Here is an 18,326-nt window from a genome sequence, read left to right as displayed (position 1 = left end):
CCTTGTTAAACAAATCTGGCGGGGGGGTTGGAGCCTCGCCTGGGCTCTAACCACGCAAAATGCCCCCTAGAGCCTCGCAGGCTCCAAACAACTCTGTGGGGCAAGGTGGGAGTGGCCCGCTGCCATCTGGGGCCACTCGGGCACGTAAGCAATGCCCCGGTAACGTTGGAGCCCTCTAGGCTCTGAACAATATCTGCCGCTCGTTGGAGCCTTCACGGCTCTGAACAAATTGCCCCTGTTCGTGGGAGCGACCCGCTGCCTTCCGGGGCCGCTCTGGGTGCGACAGAAATGCCCCCGACGTTGGAGTCACACCGGACTCTGAAGGAATACCAGGCGCCTCGTTGGAGCCTTACTCGGGGGAACCTGGTTGGAGCGCACCAGCGCTCAGCAACCCCCTCGGCTGCCTTGTGCACCCTCCCGGCCAGAGCCCCACTCACCCGGCTGGAGGCGCTGGTCTCGGTCACCGGCAGTGCTGGGGGTGGAGTCCCACTCAGGAAGCCTCCGGACGCCGGCACCACTCTCCTAGGCACCGAGGGACTTGTTCCACCGCTCGTCCCAGCGCGGGGTAGGCTCCCGCCTGGGTCCGTGAACCAGAGCGTCGCTTCCTTCCTCGCTACGGCCCCGGTCACATGGGTGATGCTCCCTGCCGCTGGACCAATCCCAGCGCGGCAGGGAGGTGACGTCAGCGAACCCTCGGGCTGCCGGCGGTGAATTCAACACGGCTCTCTCCGAAGCACGGGGTGGGCTCCCGTCTTCGGATTTCAAGTATCCAAGGGCAGAAACAAGCGGCAAGTTCCTGGCGGGGTGGGCACCCGCTAGGGCACAGGAATAATCAACTAAGCGGGGTGGGCACCCGCCATCAGAAACAAAGCGCTCCTGGCGCCAAGAGCACAGAAATAGGCGCTCTCTGCGCCGAAGGCAATTCCAGCACTTTCAGGCACTGGAGGCTTCAGCGAGGCACACCGGAAGGCGCTCCCCTATGCTGGTGTCCTAAACAAAGCGCTCCCAGTCAAATAAAAGCGCTCCCAGGCGCTTAGGGCTGCAAATAAAGCGCTCCCAGCGCTTTAAGAAGGGTAATAAAGTCCAGCAAAAAAAAAGTCTCCCCTGCACACAGCAAGGCAGGGGTGGGGGCAAGGCTGGACCCAGAGCCAGCTCACTGGGCCTCCAGGCAGGGAGGTAGTCCAAGTGGCGGTCCTCCGGTCCAGCAGCAGCAGCAGCCCCCCTCAGGTAGGATCCTGGCAGAGAACAGTTTCTGTGGGGACACAGCCCCATTTTTATACATGCAAACCCTTTGTTCTGGGGTCAGGGTGAGGGGGAAAACCAGTCGCAGCTGGTTGGGGAGCACCCTTGATGTGCTCAGCCCCTCACTCTATTCACTGGAAGGGCTAGGGTCGTCAGTCGCACCACAGGGGGCGGGGCCAGCATTGTGTTTGGAAAACCCTGTCCTATTCAGGACCCAGGTGGACTCCTCCCACCCATCTAGCTGCTGATCTCCCCATTCACCACTGGGTGACTCATCCTGACACTGGGGAATCCCTAGCCCGTCACATGACATGACCAGCCAATCACGCGACAGACACACTGCACACAGAAGTGCCCACTTCTAGAAGTGGCACTTCCACACTAGGTACATGCACGCCGCACACATCATCGCGCAGCATTCACTCCCACGAGTCCGCACATACCAAACTCGGGCCTGCACACCCCACGCATCAGGAACTACTAGGGACACATACATTCCCCATGCATTCCTATGGGAGGGCAGGCCTATCTCACCACATGCACTCAGAGCAGGCACGCACTTTACCCTGGGACACAGGGAAAGTGCGCAGAAACCAAACAATCACCACACCAAGTCACCAGTAAAAATCAAAAAAGTTCAGGGGTGAACCTGCCAGAAGGGCCAAGTCCAACACAACCCCCTTCCAGCCAAAACGCAGGGCAGCCCAATCACCACCGTGATGGACTTCCCTGCTTGGGGCGATAGAACACGGACGCGGGCCCGCAACTGCAGGGACACCCTCCGGTTCTACGCCACGGTGAACCCATGGAATTCTTTCTAACACCACTGTCTGGACCAACTGGGCTACCCCACTGGTACTCCCAAGTTGTCCGCGGCCAAGACCAGGCCCTAGGCCACCCAGGTGCCACTGGTCTTTGCCTAACCACAGAGTGGGGGGTAGTAACCCCTGGCACATAGCGGCCATTCTCCACTCTTCCTCTCTGAAAGACAGGACTAGACTGCCACTGGTTCTCCAGCCTAGGGTCTACACCCTCAGGCGGACCAGGAGTCTCAGGGAAGGCTCTCCTCCCCCTACCTCTTCTCCTAGGGTTCCTCCTCCTCTGGCGAGGGGTACACCTAGAACGCCATTCCAACCCAGGGTTTAACCCCTCAGGTTGTACCGGGGGCAGAGGTGGGCTCTCCCACCCTCTGCACCCCCTTCCAGAACCCTGCTCCCTACCAACTGGGGCGGTACCTCTGGAAGAAGAACTGGTCGGGACGCTGATTACAGACGTCCCACCCTTCAGGTCAGGCTGATCCCGAACCTGGCCTTCCAACCTCCGGCCTAGAACCTTTGGTGGAATAATTGCCTGGCACTCCAGGACTTCTGGGGATCTCCACTCCATCCCCCTGAGGCTATCAAATGACACATATGTCGAGCGACTGTCTGTCTGGCGCTGATCTCCCGTCCCCTGTCCACCTGACAGTGCGCGGAGATCCCCCAGAACAGAAGTGGTGTCACCCTGGTCACTACACGGGAACCTAGCCCAACTGGGAAGTCCCTGACCCACCGGCTCTTCCACTGGGGAACTCATCCCCCAATCACTCACGCTGGACTCCTGTACCCTCCCTACCGGAGCGGTACCGCCAGACTCCAGAACCACAGGAGCCCTGGTTACAGGTGCCCCAGGTCCTCCACTCACTAAGAGATCTTCCTCAAGTGGACTAACAGGACAGCCTAGGTCCCCAACTTGGTGTTCCCTCATGAAACCATCCAAGTCCTGAGGCAGGGTTTCGGGCGTCTGGGGACCCTCGGTCACCCCCTCACTCCTGTTCCACTGAGCCAGGCAGCGAGCCCCTACACCCTCCTCGCTATCCTGGGACCTAGCTGGGCTACACTGAGCCTCCTCCACCACGCTGGGCTGGAGGATCTCTGACCCACTATTGTTGGAATCACTCACTAATGACACTAGAGAACCTCTGGCCCTTTCCCAGCGCTCTGCTTCCTCTGCAAGTTCAAATGGACAAAAAGAGTTATACCTCAACAGGTGTTGGCGCAACCCTGGAGAACAACTACTGAGCATCTGCTCCTTGATAATCATATTTAGTACTCCATCCAAATCCTGCTCCGGGTTAAACACCAACCAGTCCACCAGTGCATCATGACATTCCTCCACAGCCTCCTCCCAAGACTGGTGAGACAGCTTCTTACTGCCCCTGAACTTCAACCTACATTCCTCCTCTCGGGAACAAGGTACCACACTCGGGGGACTGGGACTCTCTGTACTGCACTTTATATCGCTGCCCCCCCTGGACTCCACCCTCACTGGGGAATCCAGAAAACTACCACTATACTCAGGGGACAAGGAAAGGGATGAGGCGCTATCTCCTACGCTGGACCCAGCAAGGGACTCCCTACCTACGGGGTCCTCACTCTCTACTGGAGTCCAGGTACTGTCATCTTCTTCTAAATCTTCAGGGCTCCCCACGGACCCACCACCCTCCAGGTGTGAGGCCCGGGCCCTTTCTTCCTCACTGCGCTCACGTTCCCATTCATCTGCTTGCCATCCAATCATGTAGTTCCTCAATTCGTACACCGTGTCTGACTCGCTCACCCCTATGTTTCTCTCTCTACAGAACCTTTCCAACTCCTGCATACTGTAATAAACTAGATCACTGAGATCAAAAGCAGGCTCCATTCTGGCAGACGTTCTAGAGAAAAGATCACACAGGGAACCTAGGGGTCTGAGCTTAACAGGAGTACACACTTCACAAAAAGATTCAGCAAGCTCTCTAACCCAGAGAACTCACACTCACTTGCCTAGTGCCACTCACCACTCATCCACACACAACCCTCCCCTCGGACTGGTAAGGCAGTTTCTACCACCCCTGATTCCTCAACCTGACCACCACGTGACACAGGTACCAACTCTGGGCGCAGGGCGGGGGACAAATGTACAGGACACTATTACGCTGCCACCACTGGATCCCACCCTCTGGTGAATCCAGAAAACACAATGCACTAAGGGGGATGATCTACCCTCCCGAGCTAGGGACACCTAACTCACAGTGCACAAAAACACATTTCCAAAGAAATGACAATTAAAAACAATTTTAAAACAATAATCCCTATACCATGTGATTTATCTAAATGCAGAGTTTTGTAGTGTGGCCAGTTGCCGCTGCGGTACAGCGCAAACGCAAGTCCAAATCCCACCGCTGATCACCAATGTTAGAAATGGGATTTCTGGTTGGCTAGGGCTTGCGCCAAAGCCAGACAGAAACCACCACTCTAGTCAGGGCTGGGGAGTTACACGCCAAAGATAACCCCTGCTCACCCCCTTGGTAGCTTGGCACGAGCAGACAGGCTTATCCCTGAGGCGATGTGTAAAGCGTTTGCGCGCGCACCCAGCAACAACACCCAAGGCCCACCACAAAGGGAACTCCACACAAGGTATTATATAAAAATAACCTTTGTATTATACACAACACATTAGATAAAAACACACACTTTACAATGTGCCAACAGGCACGGGCAGAATTTACAAGGGATTATATATACATGGGACAGGGCCACATGGACCACTGTCAGGAATTAGCACTTTGTAGGAATAGCACTTAGAACGTAGGAATAATATTTTAGAACATAGCACATACAATCACTGTAGCACTAAAAATAGAACATGTAGCACACAACCAGTAACTACTGGTATCAGAACGTACCACCTACGCAACCCTAACCACCTTTAGGAATATCACGCAGGGAACTAGGACCTTACTAGTGCCACCTGTACTAAGGAGAAAACAACCACCTAAGTATCACTCTACCTGTAGGGGTCTAAGCACATAAACACATGATGCATAACATTCAGAGGTGTAAAGCAAAGCACATGACGCATAAACACATTCAGAGGTGCAGAAAAGGTACAATGGCGCCAAAACTCACATTAGCCACTACTGTGGCAGTCCCTGGGCCAACTGGCCTTGTAGGGGCAAGGACGCCCTGCGTCCAGAAAAGTCAGGGCGCGCCGGCGCAGGCTGCGCAAGCCAGAACACCGAGGCCACAACCTAAACGTTGCAGTTGCCCACTAAGTGCTGGGCAACTGGGGAAATGCTGTGGCACCACTGTGCCTTGTTAAACAAATCTGGCGGGGGGGTTGGAGCCTCGCCTGGGCTCTAACCACGCAAAATGCCCCCTAGAGCCTCGCAGGCTCCAAACAACTCTGTGGGGCAAGGTGGGAGTGGCCCGCTGCCATCTGGGGCCACTCGGGCACGTAAGCAATGCCCCGGTAACGTTGGAGCCCTCTAGGCTCTGAACAATATCTGCCGCTCGTTGGAGCCTTCACGGCTCTGAACAAATTGCCCCTGTTCGTGGGAGCGACCCGCTGCCTTCCGGGGCCGCTCTGGGTGCGACAGAAATGCCCCCGACGTTGGAGTCACACCGGACTCTGAAGGAATACCAGGCGCCTCGTTGGAGCCTTACTCGGGGGAACCTGGTTGGAGCGCACCAGCGCTCAGCAACCCCCTCGGCTGCCTTGTGCACCCTCCCGGCCAGAGCCCCACTCACCCGGCTGGAGGCGCTGGTCTCGGTCACCGGCAGTGCTGGGGGTGGAGTCCCACTCAGGAAGCCTCCGGACGCCGGCACCACTCTCCTAGGCACCGAGGGACTTGTTCCACCGCTCGTCCCAGCGCGGGGTAGGCTCCCGCCTGGGTCCGTGAACCAGAGCGTCGCTTCCTTCCTCGCTACGGCCCCGGTCACATGGGTGATGCTCCCTGCCGCTGGACCAATCCCAGCGCGGCAGGGAGGTGACGTCAGCGAACCCTCGGGCTGCCGGCGGTGAATTCAACACGGCTCTCTCCGAAGCACGGGGTGGGCTCCCGTCTTCGGATTTCAAGTATCCAAGGGCAGAAACAAGCGGCAAGTTCCTGGCGGGGTGGGCACCCGCTAGGGCACAGGAATAATCAACTAAGCGGGGTGGGCACCCGCCATCAGAAACAAAGCGCTCCTGGCGCCAAGAGCACAGAAATAGGCGCTCTCTGCGCCGAAGGCAATTCCAGCACTTTCAGGCACTGGAGGCTTCAGCGAGGCACACCGGAAGGCGCTCCCCTATGCTGGTGTCCTAAACAAAGCGCTCCCAGTCAAATAAAAGCGCTCCCAGGCGCTTAGGGCTGCAAATAAAGCGCTCCCAGCGCTTTAAGAAGGGTAATAAAGTCCAGCAAAAAAAAAGTCTCCCCTGCACACAGCAAGGCAGGGGTGGGGGCAAGGCTGGACCCAGAGCCAGCTCACTGGGCCTCCAGGCAGGGAGGTAGTCCAAGTGGCGGTCCTCCGGTCCAGCAGCAGCAGCAGCCCCCCTCAGGTAGGATCCTGGCAGAGAACAGTTTCTGTGGGGACACAGCCCCATTTTTATACATGCAAACCCTTTGTTCTGGGGTCAGGGTGAGGGGGAAAACCAGTCGCAGCTGGTTGGGGAGCACCCTTGATGTGCTCAGCCCCTCACTCTATTCACTGGAAGGGCTAGGGTCGTCAGTCGCACCACAGGGGGCGGGGCCAGCATTGTGTTTGGAAAACCCTGTCCTATTCAGGACCCAGGTGGACTCCTCCCACCCATCTAGCTGCTGATCTCCCCATTCACCACTGGGTGACTCATCCTGACACTGGGGAATCCCTAGCCCGTCACATGACATGACCAGCCAATCACGCGACAGACACACTGCACACAGAAGTGCCCACTTCTAGAAGTGGCACTTCCACACTAGGTACATGCACGCCGCACACATCATCGCGCAGCATTCACTCCCACGAGTCCGCACATACCAAACTCGGGCCTGCACACCCCACGCATCAGGAACTACTAGGGACACATACATTCCCCATGCATTCCTATGGGAGGGCAGGCCTATCTCACCACATGCACTCAGAGCAGGCACGCACTTTACCCTGGGACACAGGGAAAGTGCGCAGAAACCAAACAATCACCACACCAAGTCACCAGTAAAAATCAAAAAAGTTCAGGGGTGAACCTGCCAGAAGGGCCAAGTCCAACAGTTTCCAAACCCAAACTAAGAAGGTGGTGGCAACATGCTTTGGTATTCTTCACGGGCTCAAAACTGATGTTTTTTTTTTACCCTTCCATCCGACAGATGATCATTCAAGCATCTGTGCTATCGAGACTGGATTATGCCAGCTCACTTTACTTGGGGACCAACAAGACAGAGATTTTGAGACTGCAAAGAGTACAAAATGTAGCCGCCAGAACTCTTCTCGGCATGTCTAGACGCTGCTCCACCTCCAGTGCCATTCGCCAGCTACAATGGCTACCGGTGGCGAGACGGGTGGAGCTCAAGTCCCTGTTTTGCTTTTAGGATCCTGAATTCCCCTGCCCCAGGCATTCTAGCGTGCCTGCTTTCCTACTACACTCCCACTTGCCATCTTCATTTGGTAGGTCAACACCTGGTAGTTGTCCCCCGGGTCAGGAGCGCTCGCACCTGGGGGTGCTCCTTTCGCACACCGGCAGCTAAACTTTGGAATGCCCTCCCTGTACATATCCGGAGTATGGATAATTATCTGGCATTTCGTAAAAGCACTGAAGACACATCTTTTTCCTTCTCTTTAGGTTTTTTGTAGTCCACGCCCTTCTGTTTGCCTCTGTGGCTTGTAAGAACCCATTGTGTTTTTTTTCTTTTGTCATGAAAGGTTTTCTCGCTGTCAGCTGCTTTTATTGCTATTAGCGCCGGGACGCCCCTTTGCTGGGGCAACTGTGTGCTCTACAAGACATCCTAACGTAACAAAGTGCTTTCCCCTTTAAACATTGTAACATTGGCTTATACCAGATTGGCATTTTTATAAGTTTCTAGTAGAGTAGTATACCATATACCCAGGGTCTGTAAACTAAATGCTACTAGTGGGCCTGCAGTACTTATTGTGGCACCAATTTAAGTAGCCCCTTCAAACACTTCCAGGCCTGCCATTGTAGCCTGCATGCAGTTTCAAACTGCCAATTCGACTTGGCAATTTTAACCTCCTTGCTAAGCCTTAAACTCCAATTTTAGTTCCTATGTGCCACCCCAAAGGTAGGTCAGAGTGCCTTGTAATTAAAGGTTGGACATGTACTTTTAAGTTTGACATGTGCTGGTAGTGAAAAACTCCTACATTTGTTTTTTACTAATGTGAGGCTTACCTATCCAATAGGATAAGATTGGTTTACCCTATTAAATTGCATAAGTACTAACTTTTGATTGGGAATAGGTAAGCATTTTGTGCTTGTTTTCTATGAAATTGAAATTAAAAATCATCTTTAATAGTAAAGTCAAATTTTACAATACAATTTTGAAAATTAAACTTCTACAAAGTTGGGTTTTTCCTGTTCTTTTCCATTTGGTGCCTGCAGCCTGTCATTGGTCACTTGACTGGGTGTAGTTGGCAGTTAGACTTTGTGAACTGATCCCAGATAATCACCCAATTGAAGGATTAGATTTGCCTGTATGGGCACGATGAGGGGCAGAGCAGGGCATACACCACGCTTGCAACTAAATAGGATGTGCTCTGTCTTCACACAAAGGGGTTGTTACCACTGCATTGTCCCTGCAGCCAGCTTGGAGCCAGGGCAGGGGAGTTAAGAAATCCCAAGAACTTCCAATGGAAACCTCTGGAAACATCTCCTATTTCAAAGAAGGCATCAGGCGTAAAATAGGGTCCTCAGACCCACTCTTCAGTTTACTTTCTGGACATGCGTACAGCCTCTCAGATGACTGCCTGCTGCTGTGGCCTGCTGTGTACTCCACAAGACTGCTTTACTGCACCTGGAGGGACAGCTTTGTGGCCTGGAGCCTTTTTCGAACCCTCAGAGGCCTGCACTGCTACTTGAGCCCTGCTTCTTCACCTTAACTCAGGGCTAGCAGAGTGATTCCAAAGGCTACTTTGCTGTCCTTCTGTTCAGAGCCACAGGGACACAAAAAGCTCTCACCATCTTGAACCCGCACTTGGATCCAGCCTGAGTGAGTCTTTGACCCCCCATGCAGTACCCCTGGACCCTTGGTTGTGGTTTTAAAGGTGCCCAGATTGGCAAAATCCAAAACTAGGGACTTAAACATGTTTGGGCAAAAAACTGGTCAAAGAACCAAGAGTAGGCTGAGACCAACCTGCTCGTCTATTCACACAAGGTGATTCGCTGGTTCGCCTGACTTTGAAGCAGATCACGTTTCATTCTTCTCTGCAGCAGCAAATTCTGTTCAGTGGTCTGTCGCCAAAGAGGTATCCGACCCCCTGGAACTCTCATCTGGTACAGCCTCCCGACTCGTCCTGCTGGAGATTTTTTAGTTAAAAAGAAAATGTGGCTAAGCCAGAACATAGAAATCTTCACTGTGACTTCATCCAGAAGCTCCCCAATGAGGACCTTGCCCAAAATGTCTTCTAATTCCGAAGGGATGCGCCGAGCTTGCCCAATCCACTTCTGGTATCTGACCTGTGCTCCATCGCGGTCAGACAAATGTTTCGCAAGGCTAGATGCCTGTGGTTGCCTCTTAGACCTTTTAGGTACTAGTTTTTACTTTAAAAAAGTTACAAATAATAACTCGGGATATACTGATTGAATTTTTCCTGTTTTGGTGGCAAATAAATCATTAAAAAATTGCTTTATTTTTCTAAATTGATGTGGGACATTTCTTCTGCTTCCACTTTATTACTGCATAAATACTTTACACATTGCCTTATATTAAGCCTGACTGCTTCTTGGGCCAAGCTACCCTGGGATAAGTACAGGTACATTTAGTGACTTTTGTAGATCACCCTGACAGGGATTGTGGCTGTTGCTTGACCTGAGCTAACATCCCAGTCAACCAACAACCCGGTTTCTCATACAATCTTTTAAACTCCCCAGTAGTCACAAAAACAGAACAGATAGCAGTCACATAAACTCTTGGACTGTTCAAAACATTAGACTCCCCAAATCTTATGTCAAACAAAGAAAGGAGACAAATACGTTTCGACTACCATTACGTAATGGTTCAAGACATGCAAGTCTTGTGATCTCACATGTCTGCATGCCTACAATGACACCATTAAATATTTATACAAGCAAGACATGTAGACATGGATGCTAAGTCATGCGACAGACAGGGCATGGAACCCACCGGCTACCTTTAACTTAGGATTTCCCCGTTCTCCCTAAGTCTACACATTCAAGGCACACACAAAACAAAAATGTCAAGTTTTACCATCATCACCTTAACTTTGACCAGTCTTCAACTCAAAACCTTTTCCCACAACAACACTCATATACAAAGATACTAGACTTTCACATCACATTACTAAACTATCAGGTGACAAATACACAACCAGCCCTCACACTTTCTCCATCTTTTGCAAGCAGCAAACACAACATAAGAAGGACAAGTCAGTCTGCCACACACTTGCACATAAATGTGCAGCCTCAGACTCTAACATGTCCAATACTCAGTCACACTAGACCAACATGACTAAGAGCCAGGATGAAGAAATCACTTAGTCTGCACCGAGTATGCTCTCTGGAAACTGCATCAGAAAAAAGTAGGACGTCTTTGAACCACAATGATGACAGCCCCCAGTAGACGCTTACTGAAAAATTATTAACGCAAAAACACAATCAAACACTAGAGCAGTTTAGCAATACAACAATTGACTGAAGACCTATAACACACAAGACCTACATCAAACTCTTCAATTTCAACAACACTGACCAACTCCATTACATGCAAAAATAAATAACACACCAAAAAACAATCACAAATGCACTCTGTCTCCAGCACCAATCACCAGTCAAGTTTTCCCATCTGTATAGAAATACAACTACTACCAGAGCACACTCAGGTGAAATTTGTGTAAATCATCCACAACACTAAGGGTGATACATTACCCAACATTTTCTCTCCATTCCCCTTCAAACCTCCCACCACATGGTACTTGTCTTCTCCCACATCACACCCATAGAGTAGTCAGCTATGCAACTTCTAACAATAGAGACACCACCTTAGCACACCATCGGGTACTTCCCCATTCAACTGCTCATGACAGGCTACTGCTCTTCGAACATAGCACAGCACGGGGCACTACCCCATCAACTTCTAATGACAGGGTACTACACTTCCCCAACATTGCACCAAAAACACACATGTGCATTACACTTGTATCTCTCATGAAAGAGTACTACTCATCCCCACATCTGCGATATTGAAGCAAAACTAGCGCATATCTACACAGCAACACACAATTGAGTACTACATCCTCTTCCTCAAATTGCTAACCAGACTCCAGATATCTATGAAGTTGAAAGTAAATGCTCGCATTGTACTTCCAAATGAACCTACAGTGGATCATTAAACTTCACAACCTATTTTTCAGCATGAAGCAATTCTATATTTCCATTTATATCACTGGTCAGGCTGCAGTAAAGACTGCAACGCTCCCTTGCCGGTTCAGGACCACTTCGCTGCAAGTGGTCACACTCCACATCTCTAAACATGAATATGCATTCATGAGGCTGAGTTTAGCAGGACATGGCCTGTGGAGCGGCATCTCCTTCAAACCAACTTGTAAGGAATGTCTTGTCCCTACACCACCTTTACACAACTCATGCTCACAGTATGCAGAGCCGCTGGAGGGGGACACAGTCCGGGCTGCTCATGGATTCTCATTTCTCCACTGGCTACAGCACTGGTAAATATTTATTTGTCTATACAATACTACTACTACACAACAACAACAACTATAGGGATACATCAAAGTCACAAAGTGTGTGAAAGTTACAGGAAACCCTTGGAATGTTATCCAAGAGATCAGGGTAAATTTACCATTACAGCGCTGTGACATCAGAAGCAATTTGTCTAACCTACTGCTGAGAAATCACTGGGGAAAAATGTGGTTCTCTAGGAAGTGTGACAATGGCACATTGGTCAGGTACTTACTGTTAAAATCGTTGGGGTCACAAAAGCCCAACAGATTCTCCAGAATTTGCTGGGCTGGAATCCAATCATCATTTCGATATCTTCACAAAATCTCTGTAGCCCTGGAATGAACAGACACAACACGTAAGGGTTTGTATGTATCTTTTTTTTCGGTATTTGTGGCAGCTCTGTTTAGCTTTGAGAAACAATAGAACGATTACTTGAGATTTTTTGTTGTTATCGTAGCAGGTCCATTTCAAAATGAGGTTGTGTAGAAAGTAATGTGTGTGAGGTTAGGTTACAAACCCCAGGATGGGATATGGAGGAGTGGAGAAAATGTATGAAAGGGACAATGCACTCTAAAGTTGCTCTTATTTTTATTTAATTTTTTATTATGTCTTTTTGAAATTTGAGGCATAAGGAAGTAAAGTAATGTGCAAATAAGTGCCCAATATATGGCTAAACCGAAGGTTAGAACTAAGGGCCATATTTAGGGTTTGGCAGATGGAGTAAAGGCAGTGCTTAGTTTGTATAATAATAAGTGGCAGGGCCCTCATCCGGAGGCTTCCGCAGCTTGCGTTACCCATTGTCCCTGCCAGTGCTGCCAACGACAGTATCAACACAATGTCTAATAACCATACTTCTACAAGTGTGACAATTCAGAGTGTTCCAGACCCCAAAGCTATAAGAATAGCTTGGACGCAAAGTACTGCTCATTTGGAATGTATTTTGAATTAATAAACAACTGTGTTGTGCTCATCTCTAAATCAGGCAAACAGAGCCACCATGTGGCAGACAGCCATAAGTGCCGGTATTGAAAATTAGGAGCTGGTGCCAAACACCTGAAACCACTGCCACAAATTATGCACTGAGTAAAGGCAGACAGGGAAGCACAGAACTTTATGTTGGCCACCCTGCCTTTACATTGTCTACTAAATATGAGGCCATATTACCAAGGAAGGACGATAACATTATCGCCGCTTTATTGGCAGGAAACTGCAGCTAAAGCAGCGATAATGGGCTCAATAATATGCCCTTGTGAATTCCCATAGAAGCCCAGGTTCTGGTGTGAACCTGGGCTTCTATGGGAATTCAAGAGGGCATATTATCGAGCCCATTATCGCCGTTTTAGCGGCAGTTTCCTGACGCTAAAGCGGCGATAATGTTATCGCTGTTCCTTGATAATATGGCCCTCAGAGATGTTCACCGGCCCTGCAGACCTCTCTATACATTGACAGGAACTGTCGTCATGGTGGTTCCTGTCTATTTAGCAAACGTTTGACAGACAGCTCCATAAACATGAAGCAACCATCAAGCTTTTACAATGTTCTAAAATGTATTTTAATTAAGCTTTCAAAGTAGGAGTCTGGTTTGGACAAAAATAAAATTATGACCTATATTTTAGTCTATGAATGTAAACCTGGAGGTACTCCCACCTTTTCATGGGGCAGGCGGACTGAGACTTGGGTTAGAAGGTACTCCATCACCATTGGCACAGTAGGTATTGAGTATTGAATATTTATTTCGGCCAGTTGTGGCCATCAAAAATCTTCATAAAAACACAGTTTCAAATATCCATCAAAAATACAAGTAGAGTGTACAGAACAATTGTGCAAAAGTCGCAACTCAAGTATCAATAAAAAATATTTACATTAGCAGCAGTTGTTTAAAAACAAAATAGATATAAATAGAATATGGTGGGAATAGATCTAGACCAACAGTATATACAATTCAATTAATCTTATCACAAATCGCATACCAAAACTAAATCTAGTCATACAAGTCCTAGGGAACATTAAAAAAACTTCAAGCTACTTCTGGACCACCTAAAGCACATTAAAATGTGTCAGAATCATATATATTAATCATCATAATATCACAACACAATCCTTCAAAATCATCTTAAATGAACGTTTACTCCACACACAGCTTGTCTTAACCTCCAAGCTTTGTGCTGCTATCAGGCCACTGGACACACAAATAAATCAGTATTTTCTGTTGTTAAAATACTAAGGGCATTTAAAAGGTTGCTCACTTCCAACTTTCTACACACAGGAACCAACCAAGATTTCCTTATAACAGCATACACTGGGAAAAAAAACATAAAGTGTGCAACAGTTTCAAGAGGAAAAGCACAATTTGCGGCTATTCTTAACTGGGAGTACCAGAGAATGAATACAATATTGAAATTTCAAATCTAAAGCTATTGCTTTGCGTGGCTCAAACTTATCAAGAAACTCTTCAAAAAGCGGTGAGCATTTTACATCAAGAATTTTTTTTTTGTCAGTGCCTAACGAAGGCTTTAGAAAACACTTATTGCTGACAAATGCGGACATCTGTGAGTCCTTTGCGCTGTCCTCGCTAGCGCTGTATCATTTGGTTACTGCTATTCGTTTGCCTTGTTACTAGTTTTTAACCCTGATTTTAAAAATACCTTTTTAATCCTTTTAATTGCATTTTTGCTGCACAGTTGTTGGTACAGTGGGGGAAGAGAGGGGGGCTGCTTACCGCTTGCTGGCTCCTAGATTCACCGAGGGTACTCTCGCCCTGGTCCGCCGTGGCTTGTGCTGTTTGAGCGGAGGGCACTGCGACGTACCCTCGGCATCATTTTCGTTGCCCTTACTTCCGGCGCCGAGTGTGGTGGTGCTGGAACGGTCTAGTGCTCCCAGCGCATACACTATTTAGGCACATGCTCAAGCGGGCCCGCAGCGGATGCGCGCTGCGAGTGCGCCGCTGGCACGCCACAGGCACGCCTAAGGCAAGACCGTCTGCGCCGGTCCGTGACTGGATGGCAGGGCCGGACTGGGAACCAAAACCGGCCCTGGCAAAGTGCTCGGCCACCCCCCTCTCACCCCCGGGGCTTGGGGGTCCCACCGAGTTCTTTGCCAGGGCCGGTTTTCGGACGATTTTGTTACAGGGCCGATTTTGCAGCTATGCTGCAAAAACGTCCCCCAGAGGGCCAAAACCGTCCCCCACCCGTGCGGCGCACCAGGGCATTGCCCGGTGCCCGCTATGGCCAGTCCGGCCCTGCTGTACGGCTCCAGGGGCCAGGACCCCTGGTTATTTTGTCAAGCTCAGGAATGTGTATTCATTTGAGGAATTGTTGGCCCTTAGAAGTTTTGGAGACACTGTTTGTCTTCACTCTATGGTGGCCGATAGCGGGCGAAGAGACTGTAAGAACTGTGACTTTCTGCCGACATTGGGTGGGGAAGTAAGAAGTAGAAGGGAAGCATTGAGAACAGCTAGCGTCCCCTTACTCTGTCTTTCCCTTAATTGCAGATCGCTTAGCACACATAGTTTAGAAATCTATGATCTTCTAATGGACCAAAAACCGGCTAGGCTATTTCTAGTTGAAACCTGGCTTAATGATACGTTCGCCCCGGATATCCTGGACGCCCTACCCGAAGTCTACGCTATCCTTAGGGTGGATAGGTCTGGTCGGGGGGGGGGGGGGGGCCTTGCTGTGATATTCAGGAAAGAATTTCAGCTTAAATGTATAAACTACCGATGTCTAGCTTTTTTAATCTGACTATCACTAGTACAAAATTGATTGTAGGGCTTCTTATCTACAGTCCCCCTGGCCCAGGGAGAGCTTTTATTGATGAGCTTTTTGGAAATACTATACCCCCATGCTATTCGCTACCCCAATTTCATTCTCTTGGGTGATCTGAATCTTCATTTAGAAGATAAAAAAAGTAAAGAATCTGCGGAGCTGACCCTAGGACTCCAGGCATCGGCCTTAATCAATTTGTCCATACTCCCACACACAATAGGGGCCATGCATTAAATAATATCTTTACGAATTGTACACAGTTAGATGCCACGTTACCAGTCCCTGTAGCTTGGTCCGACCATTATATACTCCCTTTCAGGATCTGACCCCTGGAAAGGCCCTATGCAAGCAGGGAAAGTGGTCTGAGCCCATGATGGTTCGGAAATGGCCAGCGTTAACTCAGGACTCCTTTGAGGAGGCACTGGCCTGTAGTACACCTGATTTAGGGGTCGATACCCAGATAGCTGATAACTTAATATCCTGCTGGTTTACGGAGGCTGTGGACTCCCTGATACCACTGAAACCATGTAAAAGCACGCATCTGACAGCTTCAGCGAAATGGTTTTCAGAAGACCTGGCGCAATTGAAATCCGGTTGTAAGCGCCTTGAATGCCAGTGGAGGAAGAGCTACCTGGATGAAAACACGCAGAAGCATCTAGGGGCTTTGAAGCTTTACCACCATCAGATTATGAGAGTGCGGAGGGAATATTATACAGAACAAATTGAGTTAGCTAAAAATTCCACTAAGAACATCTTTCAGGTTGTTAAATAACTGCTCTCTCTGGAACGTGTGACTGCTGCACTTCCTGCTTCTACGGATCACTGTAATAAGGTTGTTGACTATTTTATGGCTAAGATAGATAAAATATATGCCACCTTTCTGGAAAGTAGCCGGAATTTTGTCCCCGCTCCTGTCGTGGAGCACTCCCGGATCAAGGATAAGTTTGTCTTTCATCCTCCTATGAAAAGGGAGGTTCTAAAGCTGATGGAGGTCATGAAATCAGGGTCACCGTTGGACCCGGTTCATCAAAATTTCTGCGGCAAGGGAAGAAAGCTATTGCCCCGGTTCTCACTTCACTACTAAACATGTCCTTTAGCACGGGGCAAGTTCCCAGTAATTGGAAACACGTTATGGTGGTCCCATTGCTGAAGAAACCGCCTTTGGATCCCGGTCTTCCTGAAAATCTGAGACCGATCTCTCTGCTCACCTATGTAGCAAAAATTGTGGAGAAACATCTTGACGGCCAACTGTCTATGTTTCTGGAAGAGAGACGGGTTCTTCACGATATCCAGTCTGGCTTTAGGCCACCCCAATGAAACGGAGTCAGCCCTTCTCTTGGCAGCAGAAGCGCCGAGAATTGCTACCAATGAAGGAAGGACTACTGCTATGATCCGTCTGGACCTGAGTGCTGCGTTCGACACAGTGTCCCACGGCCTCCTGCTTGAGAGGCTGCGGGAGGCCGGGGTCGACGGTGGCACATGGGAATGGATGAAAAACTTCTTGCAGAACAGATCCTTCCAGGTTCTGCAACATCCATTTAATTCCAGAGTCTGTCCTCTGTTGCAGAGGGTGCCGCAGGGTTCGGCTGTTAGCCCCACCCTGTTTAATATCTATATGCGCCCTCTGGCAGATATTGTATTGAGGCATGGGATAAAGCTGGTGTAATATGCTGATGACACTCAGCTGGTTGTGACCCTGGAGCAAAAGGAATCTGGACTGGCATCTGATGTTAAGGTCTGCATGGGGGAGCTTGCGGACTGGATAAGATACAGCTGCCTCCAGCTGAATGCAGGGAAGACAGAGGTGATGGTTGTTGGAAAACAGCCCTCTCTCTGGTCACAGCATTGGTGACCTGAGGAACTAGGACCTACTCTGGCACCGAAAGCAAAGGTGAAGAATCTGGGAGTATAGTTCGATAAAAATCTGTCCTTCTCTGAGCAGATTACCGCTGTGGCCGGAGCCTGCATTGGCATTCTTAAAATGCTACGCAAAATTTTGGACCTTCTCCCCCTTGATGCTAAAAGAACTATTGTACAGGCTCTTGTTACATCTCGCCTTGATTACTGCAACATACTGTACCTAGGGATGACTGCTAGAAATTTGAACCTCTTGCAGAAGGTCCAAAATGCTGCAGCCTGGCTGATCTTGAACATCCCTAGGCTGGTCTCGGTGGGGGAAGCTGTGAAGAAACTTCATTGGCTCCCAATTCAGACCAGAGTTACTTTTAAGGCCTTATGCTTTGGTCATAGGATCCTTAGTCAGAAGGGACCGCAATTCTTGCTCCCCCTTCTTACAGTTTATCGGCCCGCACGGGATCTGAGATCGCTTGGCTCTGCTAGGGTGATTGTGCCCAGGGTGCAGAAGGTTCGAGTTGGAGGGAGATCCTTTGGCTTCCTAGCAGCTAAGGCATGGATTGATCTGCCTGCGGATCTTAGGACCTGTGTGTCTTAGCCTTTGTTCCGAAAACATTTAAAAACTCGGCACTTCCGACACCCTTCTGGTGGACGGAAGTAATATTCTTGACTTCTATTGTTCTGTCAGTCCTATGCACAGGAAGGTTGCTAGGTCAGGATGTCGCTGGGTTTTTCATTGATGTTCTAGTGCGGGGACACTCCGTTGGAGTAACCAGGCGC

The 18,326-nt window shown here is 49.6% G+C and overlaps 1 protein-coding gene across 2 annotated transcripts in view; it reads right to left on the bottom strand.

Moving 5' to 3' along the window:
* The window catches only part of SLC6A5 (solute carrier family 6 member 5), a 284,699-nt gene that overhangs the window by 50,051 nt on the left and 216,322 nt on the right, over positions 1–18,326 (bottom strand). For both annotated transcript variants that reach the window (XM_085643604.1, XM_085643605.1), the window contains exon 14: positions 12,161–12,261. In XM_085643604.1, coding sequence (XP_085499730.1) covers positions 12,161–12,261 — 101 coding nt within the window. The remainder of the gene's footprint in view (positions 1–12,160; positions 12,262–18,326) is intronic.

This window comes from Triturus cristatus, chromosome 3_1 (genome assembly GCF_964204655.1).
Source record: "Triturus cristatus chromosome 3_1, aTriCri1.1, whole genome shotgun sequence".
In the NCBI taxonomy this organism is placed as follows: domain Eukaryota; kingdom Metazoa; phylum Chordata; class Amphibia; order Caudata; family Salamandridae; genus Triturus; species Triturus cristatus.
Note: the sequence above shows the minus strand (reverse complement) of the source record. Positions and strands in the feature narration are given on the sequence as shown.